This window comes from Bubalus bubalis, chromosome 19 (genome assembly GCF_019923935.1).
Source record: "Bubalus bubalis isolate 160015118507 breed Murrah chromosome 19, NDDB_SH_1, whole genome shotgun sequence".
NCBI classification, from domain to species: domain Eukaryota; kingdom Metazoa; phylum Chordata; class Mammalia; order Artiodactyla; family Bovidae; genus Bubalus; species Bubalus bubalis.
Window position 1 is genome coordinate 3,788,703 of NC_059175.1, and position 20,916 is coordinate 3,809,618.

The following is a 20,916-nucleotide window of genomic DNA, read 5'->3' on the forward strand; positions in this document are numbered from 1 at the left end:
GAGCAACGAAGCCCGCGTGCCACAACTACTGAGCCACCACACTGTAGAGCCCATGCTCCGCAGCAAGAGAAGGCACCCCAACGAGGAGTCCACGCACCACAACCAGAGAGGGGCCTCGCCGCAGCTAGAGAAAGCCTGCGCAGCAACGAAGACCCAGCACAGCCAAAAATAAGTATTTTAATTTTTAAAAGTGTACAGTTCAGTGGCACTTAGGACACTGACAGCGCTACTCATCTATCTCCTCTGCAGGTGTGAAACGTTCTCATCAGCCCACTGGGAATCCATAGCTGTCACTTCCCATTACCCTCCCCCCTGGCTCCTGGCAGTGGCTGATCTGCTTGTCTATGACTTTGCTTCTTCTGAACACTTAATATAAATGGAATCATATAACGTGTGACTTTCTGGGCTTGGCTTCTTTCACTTACCATAAGGTTCATCTACATTGTAACATGTATCCTTCCCTTTCATGACAGAATGATATTTCGCTGTATGAATGTACTACGTTTCATTTGTCATCAGTTTATGAACATTGGGTTGTTTTCACTTTTTGCCTATTGTGAATAGTGCTGTTACAAACATTTTGTACAAGTGTCTGTTTGAATACTTTTCATTTATTTTGGATATATTATCTAGGAGTGAAATTGCTAGGTCATATGGCATGGGGTCGAAAAGAATCAGACACGACTGAGTGACTAACGCTAAAAATAATGGTAATTTCATGTTTAACTTTTTAAGGAACTTCCCTTCAGTCTTGAAAGATGATTTTACTGAAATCATCTTTTTTCCTGAAATCATAATTTTAGTTGGCTAGATTGTTTTTACACACTGAAACATTATTCCGTTATGTTTTGGTTTCCATGTTGTGAAGAAGTGGATTGTTAATCATCAGTCCTTTGAAAGTAATCTTTCTTCTCTGATTGCCTTTAAAATCTTTGTCTGTGGTAGAAGATAGTTTCACTCTGATGTGTACAGATATGTATTTCTTCTTCTTTCAGCTACTTAGGACTTCAAGGTTTTGAGAAGCGATATTGCATGGCTAAAAAGCAGTGACTATTAGCAGGCTATCTGGGTTCACATGCTGACTTCACCATTAATTAGCCTATTGACATTAGGAAAATAACTTTTCTGAACCAGTTTCTTTTTTTATGTTTTTATTGATATAGTTGATGTACAGTATTATATAACTTACAGGTGTACAACATAGTGGTCCACAATTTTTAAAGGTTAGATTCTATTTACAGTCATTATAAAATATTGGCTAGGGAATTCCCTGGTGGTTCTGTGGATAGGAGTCTATGCTTTCACTACTAAGGGTGCAAGTTCAATCCCTGGCTAGAGAACTGAAATCCTGCAAGCTGCGAGGCAAAGCCAAATATATATATATATATGTATACTATATATAGAGAGAGACATGTAATATATAATATATACTCCTTGTATAATATATCCTTGTAGCTTATTTTATACACAGCAGTTTGTGCCTTGAGCCTGTTTCTTAATCTGTAAAATAGGTATAATAATATTTGCCTCTTAGAATTCTATGACTAGTCTTCAGACTAAATGAGTTAGTATATTAACACAGAACAGTGCCTGGCATGTAGTTACATAGCTGTTCACTTTGATAATGATATGAGCACAGTCTGTGGATGGGTGTCTTTCACTGACTTTGGAAAATTCTCGTTTTTTATTTTTGGCTACCCTGCTTGGCTTGTGGGATCTTAGTTCCCCGACCAGGTATTGAACTTGGGCCTCCAAAGTGAAAGCGCCAAGTCCTCACCACTGGTCAGCAGGGGGAATTGCCGCAATTTTAAATTTTTATTGACTGTTTCCTGTGATGTCTGACCTAGGAAGATCTTTACTACCTGAGCTTTTCTCCACCCAACATTCTAGTTCTGAGGCAGAATTCTCTGTTCTACTTCAGGTTGCCAGAGTCTTCGGCTTAAAGGGCTCCATAATGAAACTGAAGCAGGGATCGTTTCTGTGGTACCTTTACCTGGACAAACTGTACTGCTTATTATCCGTGAGAAATGTGAAGGCCTTGGTGGAGTATTTTCACCTTCTTGACGTGCACCACAAGAAAACCTTGAATGGTCAGTACTTCCGTAAGTGCTTCTTCTGGTCATGACTTGGTTTTTAACGAATGTGCAGGAGAACTTACAGAGCCAGAAACTAGTTCATTTACACAGGGATTACATCTTCGAAACGAAGCACAGAGAGACCCCGCCAGCTGAGACTTGATGGCAGTTCAGTGAAGCAGATAAAACAACAAGCTTTGGGATTAGATCTTGGCTCCACGCGTTATTCCTTGGTGACTTGCACAATGTCATCATCCTCTTTTAAGTCTAATTTTCTTCATCCGTAAGTGAGGCTTCTAATAATGGAGTCCACCTCACGGTTGGAAAAGAAAGATAACGAGGGACTTCCCTGGCAGTGTAGTGGTTAAGTCTCCACGCTTCCACTTCATGGGGCGTGGGTTCAGTCCTGTTGGGAGCTCAGATGCTTCATGCTGCACGGTGCAGCCAAAAAAAAAGGTGATGAGATTAGATAACATATGGAAAGTGCTTAGCACGGTGCTCGGCACGCTCTAAGGGTTTAATGTGTTTGTTACTGTTACAGCTATTCCTGGCGGCTGACCCCTCTCAGGCCTTAACCCTCAAGAGTCCCTTAGCAAAACTTGCCCATAGACTGGGAGAATTGAGTCAGATGATCTGCAAGCTCCCTCCTAATTCTTGGTACTTGTTATTGACAAGTGTTGATGAGCTCAACCCTGCTGCTGAGTGCACAGCACTTTAGGGCTTTCTGTTTGCTTGGCATTTGTTTCTCTTTGGACCTGGGTGGGCTTCCCAGGCGGCGCTAGTGGTAAGGAGCTCGCCTGCCACCGCAGGAGCTGCAAGAGACGTGGGTTTGATCCCTGGATCGGGACGATACCCTGGAGAAGGGAATGACTAACTATTCCAGTATTCTTGCCTAGAGAATCCCATGGACAGAGGAGCCTGGTGGGCTACAGTCCATGGGGTCACTGAGAGTCAGACAGGACTGAAGAGACTTAGCATAAATAAGGTATCGTATTCACTCATTGTAACCTGAGGGAGAGAAGTATCATTTATCAACAAGGAGTTTCTTCCATAAAAAATTTTTAAAGAGCTCATTCAATCCTTATAAAATAATAAAGATACCTTCATTTATTCATACTTTCATGCCTCAGATTTATACACAGCATGTCACCAAATCTTCCCAATAACCCAGTCCTAGATAAGACAACTGTAGGGCACCTTGATGTAAACAGAAAAGCTGGCCCCAAACCCCAAGGGTTTCTAACTCTAAAGCCCATAGTCTCACCAGCGTTTGCTGAGCAGTCTGATCTCCCTGGTAACTAAGTCGCTCCCTGCTGATGCAACACCTGAGAGATGAAGTCATACTCGGGTCTTCTGGTCACCAAGGGACCGGATGGTGACCTGGAGGAAGGCACAGGCTTGAGCTTTGCCTGCCAGGGATGTGGTGACATCAAACCCTGGATGCTTGGCCTGGAGTCGGCTGATTGAATAATAGTATCTGTTGATTACCTACTGAGCCTTACCGTAAAGCATTCCTCACGAAGCAAGGACACAGGCATCACCATGTTTGCACATGGTGTGTTCCCAAGTGCTCACACCTGGTGGGACATGGGAAACCCTCAGATCATGACACTGTGTTGACTGGTTCATTGTACCCTTAGTCCGCTTCAGCCAGGACTCCAAACCACACAGACATGCTTTACAGATTTAGTGGAGCCATGTCTCGTGCAGGAGACACATGACCATTAATGTAATTAATGTGTATGTGTGCGTGCTCAGTTGCTCAGTCATGTCTGACTCTTTGTGATCCCATGGACTGTAGGCCACCAGGCTCCTCTGTCCGTGAAATTTTTCATGCAACCATACTGGAGTGGGTTGCCATGCCCTCCTCTAGGAGATCTTCCGACCAAACATGGGTCTCTTGCCTCTCCTGCATTGGCATGTGGGTTCTTTAGGGCTTTAACGCTTCAGGGCTTTTTTGTTTGTTCATTTATCTTTTGATTTTTGTCTCTTTTAGGACTGGGTATAAATAAGGTAGGGCTTCCCAGGTGGCACCAGTGGTAAGAAACCCGCCTGCCAATGCACGAGCTGCAAGAGATGTGGGTTTAAAGCCCTCTGTAATCAGTGGGCAAAAAGAAATCACATGTAAACAAAGTTACACTTGCGAATCTCTGAAATCTTACAGGTGATCTGTACATACAACCTGTACAGCCACATACCACTGTGTGAACACATCACCATGTTTGTTTCTTCCATCTAACATTCCCCGAGACAGATGATGAGTGAGTGGAATTTCAGGCAAAAACCTTCCCTGTCCTTTAAATTACAGTGGTTTTTTTTTTTCCCTCCGATTGTATATGACTGCAGATGCATTAACTAATGTGCAAAAGATACAGCTTCACTGTAGAAAGAGCAAGGCTGTGGAGTCAGATGGACCACATATGAAGTCCAGCTCTGCCACTCCAAGTGTGGTCCACAGAACAGCAGAGGCCACATCACTTGGGAGCTTGTTAAGATGCAGACTCAGTAGTCCCAAGCCAGTTTCTAATCACAACCGCTGTGTTTACAAGATCCCCAAGTGACTGGTATGCCCATTACAGCTCCAGAAGCCCCAAGCCTAGCTATCACCCAAAGCTTATTGTGAAAGGCTGTGTAGCTGCCTGGGCTCCGCGACATGCAGCACTTAAGCGCCCAGCACCTAAGGCGCCTGATGCTAGCTCCTTCCCCAGTCAAAAGCATTTATGTTACGTAAGCATGAGGCACAGTGATACTTTTATAGAAGAGGAATGATTTTTAAATTTCTCTTTTTAATTCTCTCAAGTGAAAGACCCAGGTGAAATGTCAGCTATTCCAAGAGCGTGTCCTAGGTCCCCAGTGAGAACTAAGCTCTTCTATGTACGAGGAGCACTTTGAGCCTATTATTGGTTATGTATGCACATCGGTCTGTTCCATCGAGCACATGAGCTGCGCCCAGGAACCAAGCCCTGTCCACTCTCCCCTTCTTCACAAGTCCAGGTGCAGTGGAATGTGTAGTGGCAAAGCCAGAAACAAAGTATTATCATTACTATTGCCGCGTCAACAAGCTTGCAACAAGACCACCATTTCGGTGGCTCCCAGATGTCGAACATTCTGGAACTGTTTCAGAATAACCTGTCTCATCTCCCTGCCGACAGATGTGCTGTTTTACCACTTCCTTCATCATGTGACTGACTTGACACGGAACCAGATCACAGTTGTGTTCAACATGCTGGACTGGAATGCGGTGGGCGAGATTGGTTTTGACCAGTTCTACATGCTGGTGTGCATACTGCTGGCGCAAGAGGCAAGTAGCCAGCCAGGCTCTGGGGCGTCTGCCACCATGTCGCTAATGGCGGCACCAAATTAAGAGTGTGGCACAAGTTTTCTTCTTTTCACTGGAAACAGGAAGAAGAAACAGGGGGAGTACTACTTTTGGTTCCTAAATGGTCCATCTATAACCTAGGAGTTTCGAAAGGTTACCCAGCTTCCCTCCCACTTTGCCTTTATAAAGAACAAATCTCATCCTGTCACATCTCTCCCTGGCATGCCCTTCCTTGTTTGCCCCTTCTAGCTGGTGGGTCTTAAATAATCACCAGTAATCCCAGTTGCCTCTCTTCCTCAGTGATCCCTTTCCTCAGAGAATATTCTGAAGGGGATGAATGAGCAAGACAAGACCTGCTCGTCTTTGGGTACCCACCTTACCTTGCACACACTCCTAGAGTGTATTCACCTCTTTCCCTTCCTTAAGGAAAGGCACCTCATGTCTTCATCATTTTATCGCCAGCGCTGACATTTTCTTACGTAGATTTTCACTGAACACAAGGAAATGCATTCTACTAATGAGAGTTCCATCTAGCAGAACTAATCACTACAGATAGCATCAGTTCCCCTGAGGGCAGATGCTGAAGCAGGATCTGATACACTGACCACAGCACCCTTCCGGCCCTGAGCTGCTATGATTCTGCCCTTTGCTTTTAGCTCTCTAGGGAGTGGACTAGTGAATAGATGAGTCTTGATGTAGCAAGCTTAGAAAGTAGCACCGACAATACTATTCCTTTCCTTATGTTTTTCTCTCAAAACAGAACCATTTGGAAGAGCAATTTATCTTCCGCCATTCCCGGCCTGTTTTTGAGTTGCTTGACCTGGATGGGGAGCTCAAAATTGGCCCAGACAACTTGCACATGTACAACTTTCTCTTTAATATTAAAAAGCAGCAACTCAGAGACCTCTACTATAACTTCGACATCACAGGTGACCGCGTAAGTGCAGGTCCCTAGCGTGTGGCCTGGCAGCGTGTGCTCCGTCGTGTCCGACTCTTTGTGACCCCCTGGACTGTGGCTCACCAGGCTCCTCTGTCCCTGGGATTTTCCAGGGAGGGGTCACCATTCCCTCCTCTAGAGGATCTTCCCGACCCAGGGAGTGAACCTGCATCTCCTGCATTGGCAGGTAGACTCCTTACCCCTGAGTCACCTGGGAAGCTGTGGCCTGGCAGCCTCTCTGTCCAGAGCTAGAGGACTGTGTCCTCTGCCTACAGTGGGACAGGGAAGGAGGAGGGAAGGCGAAACCTGCTGGAGCACTGTGTGCTGTGATCACCTGCTGTGATCCCAGTCACAGCACGAGGATCACAGAAAACCTGAAATGGACAGGCCTGTGGAAGAGAGGGTTGTAACTGCTACATCATATAATGTGGATATAAAATTACAGAAGTTTAGAGAAGGAAATTCTGTTGGAAGTTTAGTTGAAAGAAGGAACTATTTTAATATGGCAGGAATTGGTCTTAAGAGGAAGGGTTATAGATTTTAATAAGTAGAAACGAAGAAATTCTTAGATGGGAACACATGAGTTAATTCCAAGAGAAAACAGTGCATACCTATTTCAAGTCCATTCAGCGAATGGCCTAGTCCAAGTCCATGCTGACTAGCAAGTGAGAGCTAAAGTCTAAGCTTTAAACAGATGGACCGCACCGTGAAGCAGCTCAGATGGCAGCCTGAACATGTCTGGACTTGAGGCAGCAGAAGTAAGAAAGTGGCCCTGGTGCCCTCTGAGCCCACAGTAGGCTGTCTCTGGCTCTAGACCACAAGCAGACAGGGATCAGTCCTCATTACTGGGCCTCTTTAATCAAGTTTCCAAGGTTTTAAATGAGAAGTGATTACAATCCTGCTCCCATCTGAAACAAAGTATCAAATCCTTTCTGAAATAACTTTCCTTTTTTCCTCCCCAACACAAGCTTCTTAATTACAAAGAATTTAAGCTGTTTACTATCTTCTCCATGGACAAATATCAGGAGAGTCAGAAAGCAGAGAAAGAGAAGAAGAAAGAGAAAGCTTTACTCAAAAAGAAACTGTCACAAGTGAACGAGAGCCAGAGAGAGAGTCTTCTTGGAATAAAACCATTTGAAAGTATAAGTAATTACAATTGTTAGCATGTCTTAAAAATAAACTTGGCAAATCTAATACAGTTATGTAAAGTTTAAAAAAATAAAAAAAAAAAAAAAAAAAAAAAAGAACATCAAAGTGAGAATCTCTGATTTTTACACGAGGGTTGATGTTCTTCAACCCACAGATTCTTAACCGTATTAACCTTGAGGCCTCACATGACTCATAGTCATGTAATCACTTCTCTTTTTTGACATGTCCCAGTTCTGCTGTTGGTTTTCAGACCAACCCTGTCTACCAGGTCCCTGTGTATCAATTACCAGCTCTTCCTGGAGCTAAGCAGTGGAAAGACAATGCTTTCCTAAGATTTGCCACAAGTGGTCCAATACTTTCAGAATTCTATTCTCCCAATCCTTAAGGCTAAAAACAAACTTCAGAATGGAAATGCGCCTCCACGCGTAAGGGAAATTGACTTTTAAGGATATGGGGACTGTGTTCTTCCTAGAACTTGAATTGCTCTTTGATGAGTTAGGTGCTTAAGCAATTATACCAAATCTACTAGGGTAAGATAATTATTACATGTCCTTGTATAATTTTAATTTTTTGTGTAATGCCTTGAATAATTTTTAAGTGCTTTTAGCATGGGATTTGTGAATCCTCCCTACCGGACTGTACTGTGATATTAACTACCATTCAGTAAGTGCTTGCTATGGCTCAGGCAGGGGCTTTAGACACATGGCTTTTTTTATCCTCCTAACCTTGTGAACTGTTACCTACCTAAGGTTCTTAATGACTCACAGTGGTAGGACCAGAGTTCAGACTCGAGGTCAGTTAGACGCCTGTGCTTAGAACAACTTGATCTCACTCACCTCAGTCCTAGCAGATCCTGTTTAAGTTTTAAGGTGACATTTCACTGGCTCAGAAACCCCTTCTGCATAATGCTAATTACATCTCCTTCGACCACAGATTTGAGGGACAAGTTTGGTGACTGGAGGAATGCAGCTCATTTCCTATAAACCAAGGATTTCTTAAGGATACACCACATAATATAACTGACCACAGCATTCAGAGTACTTAATAATCATCATTACTTTGTCAACATGCAACAGACAAGAGTACTGCTTATCAAAGACTGTCATTCATTAAGTCAAAGTTGTAATAACTGAGATCATGTTAATTACACTATGAACATCCTTTATATTTACTCTAATAGTCATGAGATTTTAATAACATATTGATGAGTAATGTTTGGAAACCAAACCTTCTCTCTTCCCCAAAATGGTACTACGAAAACTAAATGGAACTAGCAAAAGACCAAAACGTCCCCCGAAACACATATTTCTTGGTTTCTGGTTTATACACAGGGATAATGGGATTGATCTCAAAAACCATTGTGAAGACCAGGAAGATGGGAAGCATCTCACTTAGAACAATGCTATTCTGCTCTGATTTGGTGAACAGTTAATTCTCCAAGGAGAACACCCTCTGGCAAATAGGTTTGGATACTACTACACCTGTAAGAGTATTGTGCTGAGAGACTAGCAGTATCTGGCTGGAAAAGGACAGCAAGAGATTAACCGTCATTTCAAAGGGCCTCGCCACACCACTAGGCTTACCTTGGGATGGGTTTCAGCCTCTTTTCACGCAGCCTCAGTAGCTTTTGCTACCAGCCTTACGACCTGGGTGCGGTTCTGGAAGGAGAAACTGTGGGGTCTGAGGAAGGGAAGTCTTCTCTTTCCCATTTTCCCAGGGGAGCACTCTTGAAATATATAAAGGGTAACTCAACAATGGTATATGTCTTTTTTTCCCCCAGGCATGGTCTCTAAAGCAATGAAGATATCATACCTTTTATTGTTTTAGAATGGGGAGCAGGAAGGAATGACGGACAGCCAAATAATAGGGTATACTAGATTTTAATTTGGGTTAAATACATTTTAAACTGAAGTTCAATTAAAATTTCAAATTTTTAAATAAATTAATATTAAAGTTAATGAATGAAGTTTCATGAATGAGCAGGTAGTAGTCTTCCCCTCCTCTTTGGAAATCATCAGGGCATGTAACTGTAATATCATAACTATAAAAAGTATCACAACCTATTAGATTGAAAAAAATCCTTTTAAGAGCGTTTTTATAAACTGGTTGATTCTAGACTGGAATCAGGAGACTGAGCATTTAGTTCTGGCAGGTCCAAACTCAAACTCGGCATAAAAATTAAAATTCAATTTCATCAGTAAAGTGGCACTTTTTTGGGACCAGGAGTACAATAGAGAAAACAATCTGTCAGTGCCCATTACATTATGTGACTTTAATTTTTTTAAAAAATGTGTATTTGCAGGTATGCATGTAGATGCTTTAAGTTTCATTATCTCCACAGTGAGTTAATCCACTGTGCTATTATGGGTAGAGTTCAGACCAAGCACGTTTAGATAAGTTTTTGGATGGCAGTAAAATGCTATGTCACAGTTTCGTTAGCATTCCTTGGTCAGCAAAGTGTATGTTTCCTAAGGGGTCTCAGCAGTGGGTGGAGGAGCAGCGCTGGAGGGACAGGAGAAACGCAGGTGTGGCTGCAGATATGACTCCAGCTTCAGCCCAGGGCTGTGGGACTACAGGGCCACAATCTCCATCAGCTGCAAAGGGGAAAGAATTTTAGAGAAAGCTAACTCTGCCACATGAAGTAACATCTCTTGCACTAGTTCTTAGCCAAGGACTGCTGCTGCTGTTGCTGCTAAGTCACTTCAGTCGTGTCCGACTCTGTGCGACCCCAAAGACAGCAGCCCACCAGGCTCCCCCGTCCCTGGGATTCTCCAGGCAAGAACACTGGAGTGGGTTGCCATTTCCTTCTCCAATGCATGAAAGTGAAAAGGCAAAGTGAAGTCGCTCAGTCATGTCTGACTCTTAGAGACCCCATGGACTGCAGCCCACCAGGCTCCTCCATCCATGGCATTTTCCAGGCAAGAGTACTGGAGTGGGGTGCCATCGCCTTCTCCGTGCTAAGGACTAGAAAAGGCCAAATCAACTTGGCGAGCACCTGCTGAGAGGGGCCGTTATCCATGTCCTGAAAATTCTTCTATAATCTCAGAGTGGGTAAGACCTTAGGAAGAAAACCAAGAAGCCATAAAATACAAGACTGATAGATCTGACCATGCAAAACAAAATTTTTACATGGTAAATTACACAAAAACAAATGATAATAGATGATAGAAAACAACAAATCCTATATTAAGGGCATTATATCCTTAATATAGAAAAAGATTTACAAATTAAGAGGATAAAGACCAAAATGGATTACAAAAACGGGCAAACATAGATAATTCATAGGAGGAAAAAAAAAACAACAAATAGCCTTAAAATATACAGGACAATGCTAAGTTTCATTCAAAGAAAAAACACAAACTAAAATCACATGACACGGGTTTCCACCTAGACTGTCAAAGATCAAAAAGTTGGTCAGGGTAGCACTAAACTGGTAAAAATTCATCTGGAGGGCCATTCAGCACCTGCTCTCTGTATGTATACAACGATCTAGCAATACCCCCTCTGCAGCAGCGTATTCCATGGTTGTACAGACACAAGGATGTAACTACAGAAAGGACACTTCACAGGAGCACCGTTTACAGTACCAAAAGTCTAGAAAGGCCCGTGGTACTCCCAACAATGGAATGCCACTCAGCTATAAAAGGAATGAAGCAGATCGAGCTCGAGTTATAGGGAACAATCTAAGATTCACCCAAAATCAAATGTCTAGAATAGCATATGTTATTTATGAAAAAGACAAGGCAGGATGGGTGAATATACTCACACACACCAGAGCAGTGCTTCTCACATTGGGAGCAGCAGTAGCAGCATCACCTGGGAACTCTCGGAAATGCAAATCTTTGTAGCCCCCCGACTCAGACCTACTAACTTGGAACCTCTGGGAGAGGAGTCCAGCAATCTGTATGTTTTTTAAATCTGTGTTTTTAATAAGCCTTCCAGGTAATTCTGATGTATGCTGAAGTGTCAGAACCACTGTGCTAGAATATCACTAAAGATATCCAGAAAACTGGGAACAGCTGTTGCCTCTGGAGAGAAGAAATGTGAGATGAAGCGCAGGAGGCGAGGAGAGACTCTTTTATGTTCGGATTTTTCCCATGTGGACGTATTGCCTATTTTAAATAAAAATTCAACGATCAAAACCTGCCACTTCCATCCAAAGTGGATAATCCTTCCAAAAAACTGAATGATGGGCTTTGGTTTACAGCATGATTCTTAAAAGAAAAAAACAACCACCTACTGAGACCAGGGTTTCAAGGCAGCAAATACTGCGTATCTATAAATGCCCGTGTATGGTTTGATAGAGCAGAGTCTGGGTTTGGTGATGATGAACTTGTTATTTACTGACCTGGAAGGTTTTTAAAAGGGGAAAAACCTTTTTAGAAGTTTTATCAGAAAGAAGCAGATTGCCCTTACTGTGGACAGTAATAATAGTTAAACACCCAGAATAAAGGCAAAGACAAAGAGAAAAATTGAACTTTTTTTTTTTTTAAAAAGCACAAAAACCCTACATACTAAAATTGTACACATCAAGTATTGGTCCAATCTTATATCAATCTATTTACAATTAAACAGCACCATGGTTTTCTCACCTAGGTTAGTTAAACATGCCCAGAAAATTGTTATTCAAGGTATATGTTCCTTTAAAATAAAATAAACTCTTAACAGAGCTCAAATCCTCAACAAACAAAAAAACTTTTACCAATCATAGATAATTATATCACCGAATTTACTTAAGAAAAATAGATTTGAACATTTTTTTCCCTCCAGTTGACAAACTTTGAGAGATGCTGCTGTTTAATGTGGCACACAAATTAAGAAACATTTTGATGATGGGGCATTATTCTCAAACACCCTCACGTACCTCCACCTCCACATATAAAAATATTCCTTTGGAATTAATGCTGCTGTCCCCTCTTGAATTTAGATTCAATTATCAGCAAAGCTAAATTAAATGTAGCCACAATCTTTAAAATGATTGCATAAAAAAGAGAAACAGTTAAAGCTCTCAGAAACACGCTACATTACAATTATAGATATTGTATCTAATCAGGCTATAAGAAATTTAATAACATTTTAAACATAACATTTAAACTAAACAGCAGTTTCAGCCTGCCATTGAAATTAATAATGGTACTTCACATCCAAAATAAGTGTGGAGGTCTGATTATTTCCCATTTGAGAACCACGTTAAGTGCCTTCTTGCCTCTGCTTCTCCATCTCATGGATTCCTAGAGGTTCAGAGATATTGTATGTGCTAGCCCCCTTCTCACCTACGGAACCAACTTTGAAAAGGCTCCGAATGAAATACAATCCTTGGCAGCTTTATTCCAGTCATTGTACAGAAGAATCGGGTTATGCCATGGAATTTTTCAGTCTTATCATCTGCAGATGCTTCTTAATTTGCCTCTTTGCTATGAAAGATGAGAGAGGAAAATTCTCATCCACCACAACTACAGGTAACAGTGAGCTATGGTAAGCACTGAAGTATAAAGCAACGTATCATCATTAGGTCTTACTGCCAATGTTTAAGTGATGCCAGGAAATTTTTCACTAGTAAATTTTCACTAGTAAATTATGACTTGAAATTTTTTTTCTTAAAGATTGAAGACAGGCACAATTCTCCTAGGCACACACAAGAATGGGTTTTCCTTACACCCTTCCTGCAAACTGGGGGAGACAAGATAATTACTTTATTGATTCTGTGCATTCCCTGGCCTAGTATGCATGCATTTGGGGCACAGCTAGCTCTGAAAGTTCTAAGCAGAGTAGGTAGATCAATGAAGGTATTATATAGTACTGACCTTCTAAGCCTGGATATGAAAACAGCTTCGTATATAGACATTTCAGAATACTTATGCAGCAAGAGGACAATGGACTTTTCAACTAAGTATCAGTTGAAAATCAGAGATCTGAATGCAATGACGAAATTATTGCCTAGTGTTCCAGAAAGATGCCTGCCACCAACGCGCTAGAAAGGCACCAAAATTTAGTGTGAACGTAAATAAGGAGCTCAACCTATGAGAATGGGAGTAGCAATACTGAAACACAACTTGCCAGTCTCTACGCCTTTATGGCTGAATATGACTTGAGCTAAGAACTAAGACCAGAAAAGTTATTGAACCTCAAGTACTGCTCTGTTAGTTTCCATTTCAAAAAGCTCAAGTTTTATAACTGTTATTGATGATTTATGGAAATTACATTTGAGAATTCTGTATTCATAGGTGGTTGGTGCTGTTCTTCATGGGTGCAATCTTCTATTTACAGTCCAAATCATTTAAATACAGCCATTACATAGTTGTTGGGTATTTTAAAATAGAAGGTTATCTATTTCTTAACTGCCTCTTGAATTAGAAATTGCAATTACATGAGTCTCAAAGGCTGGCTCTTTGTGTTTTATTAATTACTTTTGTTGGTCTCCATCACAGATGGAATTTTTCACTGATAATTCCTCAGAACTAAATCCATTCATACGGAATTCAGAGCAGTGAAAACAGATTTCACGCCATAGAGTAGGAAATGAGAACAATAAAAAGGGGCATGAAGGATTCGGGGACGGCCAACAGGACTAGGTCAGTTCTCAACTGGTGTTGGGTTCTGCAGAGGTTGGCTCATTATAACCTGTACGACATAGTCCTTTGGGATCTTCAGCTCTTCCAATCTCATTTTGTCAGTGAGAGGTCTGCCAGAAAAGAACCACCGCTGACTAGCTGGTTCCACTCCTTCCGCAGCATGCAGCCGTCTTTTCATGTGGTACACTGTGTCTGTGCTGCGGACCACAAGTTTGAGGTCTTTGCCAGTGGAGAGGCGCAAACGGAGCTGAGATTCATACCCAGAATTGGGCGGTGGCTCAGGAATATCCAGAGTCTCTATGTCGCTCTTTTCCTCTATCATGTTGATTGGTGGTGCCAAGCAATAGACTGGAAGCTGGTATCTATTCCCCAGTTCATCATAGCACTCTGTAAGTGCACCTTCAGAAAGAGAAGAAATGAAAAAGGGTTTAACCTAAATGAATGCATTTTTCTTTACATTGTGCAAATGCTCAAACATCTCCCTGGCTTGCCACTTAAAAGGGAAAAGAATGTAAAATAAGACCAATCTGTGTCAGCGGTCAGCGACCATCATCATGGGTGGCCCGTGGCCAATTATCTGAAAAAGTGCAAGTGTCAGTTGCTCAGCTGTGTCTGACTCTGTGCGACCCCATGGACTGCAGCCCGCCAGGCTCCTCTGTCCATGGGATTCTCCAGGCAAGAACAGAGGAGTGGGTAGCCATTTCCTTCTCCAGGGGATCTTCCTGACCCAGGGATCAGACCTGGGTCTCCTGCGTGGCAGGAAAATTCTTTACTGTCTGAGCCACCGGGGAAGTCCCCAATTACCTGAGTAAAGTTTATCAAATGAACCAGGACCCTAGCTCCTTACCCTCACACTTCTAAGTCATTTCATACCTAATTTACACTTTCATTAAAAAGGAAAAAAAGCGCACAAAATTCCAATTTACTAATATTTCAATGCTCAGACCAAATTAAGGGGAAATTCAAACTGCAGTGGGCTATCTTTTTTAGGAAACGAATCAGCTAACCTTAAAAAACAAACAAACAAAAAAACCAGATCTCTAAGCCCAATTCGCCACAGTAGCATCCCAGAATGGTTCTCTTAATGCCCAGACTTCCTTTGCCAGAAGACCTCAGTCCAAAGAAATCACAAACTAGAGATGACAAGCTTACCAGCTGCCACTGGCTCATGGCTTATATATGAATCTCATTAGCACAATTACCACAGAAGTGACTGAGGTGTTTTATTTACCCTAATTATTAGTCAATCTGTTACAGAGAAGCTACGGGTTAAAAAGGAAGAATAAAAGAAGTATGAAGTTTATAACCCACTGCTCAGGGCAGGGGATAAAAAGTGTTTGAGGTTTAAAAGAAGATATTCATGGTTAATTTCTTTATAAACTGCATTGTAATTACCAGAGCTTCCCTTGGGGAACTTGAGGGCATACTGAATGAATGCTTTATTGTAAGGTATTCATAATGTGTCCTTTGTTCAATATAGATAAAAACCAAAAACATCTATATTCAAAACACTACACACAGGCTAATGAACATGGGAAGTGGGACACTGAGAAATGGTTATCAATGAACAGGTGAGTTAATAAACTGGTCTCTGTGGTCACTATCAACAGGCTGAAAATACAAAGAATTCCACGTGAGACTGGAACAGTCGCCAACGCACCAAGCATTGACCTGGGCCTGCTTTCTAAGTTACGTACGATGGGCTGGGGTGAGACCTCAGCCACCAAGTATCAATATACGTGAATCGCCCCTTCCTCTGTGTTTAATGTTCAGCCTCTGTACTGTTCACTAATTAATCTGAACACTGCTATGAAACTGTAGAGATGGACATGTTTCAAGCCCAGCTGTGATCACCAGCAGTTTCCTAAACTAGCAGCCATCACACTGTAGTATGTTATTTATAAAATCAGTTGTGCAAGCTTCACTGTGTACATACTTGATATAGCCTTGTTCCAAGGCAAAGAAACCTACCAGTGTCTTTCAGATGGCCTGACCATTAGGAAAACTAGCAAAGAAAAGGTGGAGAGTTCACTACAGACTCATCATCTCTCTCAGGAAAATACCTTCAGATACACATCCCACTGATACCAGCCTGACAGGTACAAGAGCATATATTTACATGCGTGCATGCTAAGATCCTTCAGTCGTGTCTGACTCTGTGCAACTCCATGGACCGTAGCCCGCCAGGCTCCTCTGTCCATGGGATTCTCCAGGCAAGAAAACTGGAGTAGGTTGCAATGTCCTCTTCCAGGGGATCTTCCTGACCCAGGGATCAAGCCAGAGTCTCCTGCATCTCCTGCGTTGCAGGCGGATTCTTTACCACTGAGCCACCGGGGAAGCCCATATATTAACATAACTATTCTATTAAAAAAAAAGTTCTCTTAGACAGGCACCATTCTACACCTTGTTTTTGGTTGCTTTTTTTGACCACGCAGTATGACATGCAGGATCTTAGTTCCCTGACCAGGATCAAATCTGCGCGCCCCCTGCAGTGGAAGCGGGAAGTCTTAAATGCCAGGGAAGTCCCAAGAGACCAAGCTAAATCACTACTTTTGGAATCAGGAGACCATGACGATACTCCCAGCCTTGTTATTAATTAGGTGTACAACCTCGAGCAACATTCTTTAACCTCAAGCACTTTTCTCAATTAGCTAAATGAGGCAGGATAAAAATGACCTGTAAATTGGTTTCCAGGTTTATACACACTGCTTCATATTCATGCACCACAAGAGATAAAGAACAGGAAAGCAAACCAAAGCTGTCAAACTGTGGGCAGAATCATGTCTTGACCGAAAGGCAGCCTGCATTTCCAGCCTCCCAAAAAAGGAGGGCGCAAGGCGCTGTGGCAGCGTCTTGTCCTGGGCTGAACAGCCGCGCAAGCCGACCTCACGACAGACGCACAGCCTGCCAGGCACTGTGGTCTTCCCAGATCTGAATACTCACTTCTGCATCACAGCGGAAAGCTGAGTCTTTCCCCACCTGCCCTTCGGCCCAGAAAGTCAAGGGTTCAGTTTTCAGATTCAAATGGGTAAGAATAAAAGCTCCATGGAAGAGGTACAGCTGGATGGCATATCTTCTTGCTCCAGCTCAGGAAGCCTCACATCTATAATGCTGGAAATAAACTATCCAGACTTTACTGCTGAGAAGCTCCTATATTCCGATATTTTGGGGGAAAGGTAACTTCAATTTATCTAACATGAAATTTTCTGGTTTACTCTGTCCTTCACTCCTGCCAGTCGAATTATATTGCAAACTGAATTATAAATATGTTCCATTTTTAGATTAAACTAAAAAATAAATATGCCAAAAATTCAGGCCATGAAGTCAAATATTATTTAATTATATTTTTAGACTAGTTTTATGGATTACCCTCTACCCACATTAAATATCTGAGTCCATAAAGTATCAAAAAATTAATCAATATAGACCAGAGCTGAATACTACCCCAGAGTTACCTATACAGAGCAGAATGACTCCTCTGTAGGCTCAAACTGTTTTGAACAATACATTCCCAAATCTGCCACCATTTTACGGCCCTGTGTCTTTTTATTAAAGACAAAACTAATGGTGGGCTCTGTCACTCGGCAAACACCTAGAAGTGTCAGGGTGTGTCACTGGCACTGAGCACAGAGGGTTACAAGAAAGCCAAGGCTGCCCTGATCCCCAGGAGCTTATAGTCAAGGGAAGCAGACACAGTGTAACCACCAAGGATTTAAATACAAATTGATACACTGAGAACCAGACAGAGGAGCCAAGATATCACACAACAGTGATGGGACTAGAGCTGGTAGAGCCAAGACAGAAAAAACTCTATAAAAATAATGTGTTCTAAGCATGACACAGGGAGCTTCTCTGGTGGCTCAGGCAGTAAAGAATCTGCCAACAATCCAAGAGACCTGGGCTCAATCCCTGGGTCGGGAAGATCCCCTGGAGAAGGGAATGGCTACCCACTCCAGTATTCCTGCCTGGAGAATCCCATGGACAGAGGAGCCTGGGAAGCTACGTACAGTCCACGGGGTCACAAAGAGTCGCACACGATGGCACAGCTAACACTTTACTCCACTACAGGCGTGACACAATACAAATGAAGGGCATCCCAAGAAATATGAATTATACGGAAATAAGAATTAATATAAGTATGGAATAAAAAGTGGCTTTGCTGAGGTGAATACCTCAGAATACAGAATCAACTGTGTGAAATTACTAAAGAGCAACAGTGAAAATCTAATAGAAGGCTTAGGGAGACTTAATACTATAGAACATTTCTAAAGGTGGCTAATACCAGTCCACGAGTCACGCCTACAAATACTGAGTGCCTACTATATGCCAAGCAATATTATGCCAGAGAATAAGACAAAGCCTAAAGATTCTTTTATTATTTGCATGAAACGAGAGTGACTGACTGGAATTAGGGGAACCAGCTAAAATGATTGCCTAACAATGGAAAGAAATGGATCTGAAAGAATTGGTAGTAATTAGCAGGACCTAATGATAGATTGCATGTGTGCTCAGTCGTGTCCGACTCTCTGCAACCCCATGGATTATAGCCTGCCAGGCTCCTCTGTCCATTGAGATTCTTCAGGCAAGAATCCTGGAGGGGGTTGCCATGCTCTCCTCCAGGGGATCTTCCCAACCCAGAGACTGAACCCAGGTCTCCTGCAATGCAGGTGGATTCTTTTACCATCTAAGCCACCAGGGAAGCCCAATGATAGTTTAGGAAAGGCAAATCACCTAACTAGGAAATGAGAGTGATAAAGAATTCAGGGTTACAAGATTCTTTGCTTAGTCTTAACTGCTGCAGGTATGGGGAGATACTTCAATTGAGTTATCTGAAGGTAACTGAAGAGGCGTATTGAGAAAAAGGTAAAAGCAGTGTGTATAGTAATAATCTTGAATGTACGAGCTTAAACATAAAAGCAAACACTTAAAAAGAGGGCTTACTAGCTCTGTCTGAGCACTTCATATACAATGACATTTAATTCTCACAATGACCCAGTAAAGTAAGTTTATCATACTCATTTTACAAACGGGAAAACTGAAGAAGAGAGAGGTAAGCTTGTCCCGGGTCAGAGAGTAACAGAGTAAAATAATCTGATTCCTGAAGAAGTAAATGCATGGCACACGGATAAGGCTTCAGGGCTTGTGGCAGCTCTACTGGACTCTCAGGTTAATGATGCGGCTGGGGGAGGAAGAAATGCTCTTGGAAAAAGGCAGAGGACAAATACAAGAGGGATGAAAAGCCAAACGTGAATCACAAGGCGCAGTGCAGCCCAAAAATACATTTGCCAGAGCTGTTAGTGACTGAGCAAAGGAGGATACAGAAGAGGAGGCAAAAGGAAGTGCTGACTAAGAAGTTTCAGTGCTCTGAAGCCACCACATGTACTGACAAAACGGACATATTGCTGTCAATGTTTCATCTACAATATTTGAGAGGAGAGTGTAAAAAACAGAATATGGTGAGACGATGGATAGTTTCCCTTAAAGAAACCCTGTGGATAAACACAAAAGGGAAGGGACCACTCTAAAAGTAGGTAATTAGGATTTTTTTTTAACCTTTCCAAAAATCACTCCTAGCTGGGTTTGCATTTGCAATTTACAAAAGGTTTTTAATTATCACCCACTGACCACTGAGGGTGCAGTTCATCTAACAATTCTCCACTCGTTCTAAAGATGTGCTAGCCAGGGTTGCTTAGATTGCTCACCGAACGTTCTTTGTGGAAGTACACCCGTCTTTTATTCCTCCTTCTCCTCACAACATCATTATAGGCCTCAACCGAGTTCTAGCAGAGAGAGACAGATGGCCACAGGGATAAATGCCACCAGGCCACTGCTTCCCCCGGTCAGGAAGCCCCGAAAGCGCCCCAGGGCAGGAAGAAAGCTGCCAAGACTACCTTCTGTCCTGATTTCATACATAATTGTTTGAAGTTGTTTTTATTTATCTTCTATCTAGATGATTGGCTCAGATGTTACATTTTCCTTGTTTTCTATGGTTGCTTTTAATTTGGCTGCAAAATATTTCACAAGAAAATTATAAAGAGAGGACTAAATTAAATACCAAATAATAAAAATAGCTTTCTTAAATGTCATAACATCTAACACTTTACTGTTTCTCAAGCAGTCTTTGAGATTAAAAAAGACATCATTGTAAGCATTCAAAGGCCTCACTGGTTTTCCTCTATGTTTAAGACCAACTAGGTCTTCAAACTTTTACCATGTGAGACTTGCAGTGTTACATGATCAAATTTGAAAATCAAAGTTGAAAATCAGTTTTTATGTAAGGAAGCTTTTGAGGATATTACAATTTTTGTCAGTCATGGGTGTTTACATGTCAAAGCTGATCAAACTGTATACTTCAAATATGTGTTCTTCAATATACCTTAATAGTGTTGAAAACATTTATCAATAATATTGAAAACATACTGGCAATCTGATAGAAGAAATCTCCCTCCCAAAATTAATCATGAAAGCTGTGTGCTAGAATTACAAGGCTTGTATCACACTTGGGGTTTCTTCCAAGGATGAGAAAGGATGTCTTTATTTTTGACTTCGCTTTTCAAACTGACCAAGAAAGCATGAACTCTTCAAAAACCATGACTTCCTAAAGCAACAGAAGACCGACACACAAGTGTCCTGGACACAGTTAAAAAGGAAAAGAATCTGAAGTAACAAAGAATGGGAAGGAAAGAATACTGGGTTAGACCTGTGGCTCAGTCTGTCAGAGCAACAGAAGCCTGGAAGAGCAGTGCATCTGACAGGACCAACAGTAGCTTTGGAGCTGCCACACCAGAATTTTAATTTGGATTCTAATCTTAGACAGTCTGTTTCCTCAAGGACTACAGTATCTACCTCACAAAGTTGTTTTAA

General features: G+C 41.9%; 2 protein-coding genes across 3 annotated transcripts in view; one reads left to right on the plus strand and one right to left on the minus strand.

The window, feature by feature from the left end:
- The first annotated feature begins 1,932 nt into the window (after positions 1 to 1,932).
- Positions 1,933 to 8,463, plus strand: EFCAB9 (EF-hand calcium binding domain 9). Its single transcript, XM_045163675.1, has 5 exons — positions 1,933 to 2,090; positions 5,228 to 5,376; positions 6,155 to 6,331; positions 7,300 to 7,477; positions 8,414 to 8,463. The coding sequence occupies exons 1-5, from the start codon at positions 1,955 to 1,957 to the stop codon at positions 8,461 to 8,463; spliced, it is 690 nt and encodes a 229-aa protein (XP_045019610.1). The 5' UTR covers positions 1,933 to 1,954.
- Positions 8,464 to 11,948: 3,485 nt separating this feature from the next.
- UBTD2 (ubiquitin domain containing 2) overlaps positions 11,949 to 20,916 on the minus strand; it is a 62,897-nt gene continuing 53,929 nt past the window's right edge. For both annotated transcript variants that reach the window (XM_025270846.3, XM_025270847.3), the window contains exon 3: positions 11,949 to 14,451. In XM_025270846.3, the coding sequence (XP_025126631.1) occupies positions 14,054 to 14,451 (398 nt within the window). In that variant the 3' untranslated portion in view covers positions 11,949 to 14,053. The remainder of the gene's footprint in view (positions 14,452 to 20,916) is intronic.

Bases quoted from the DNA above. Each gene is read 5' to 3' on its own strand.
- EFCAB9 (XM_045163675.1), top strand. From the start codon at position 1,955: ATGAAACTGAAGCAGGGATCGTTTCTGTGGTACCTTTACCTGGACAAA. The intron at 2,091-5,227 runs GTCAGTACTTCC...CCCTGCCGACAG, and splicing joins CCACAAGAAAACCTTGAATG to ATGTGCTGTTTTACCACTTC. The intron at 7,478-8,413 runs GTAATTACAATT...CTTCGACCACAG, and splicing joins AAAACCATTTGAAAGTATAA to ATTTGAGGGACAAGTTTGGT.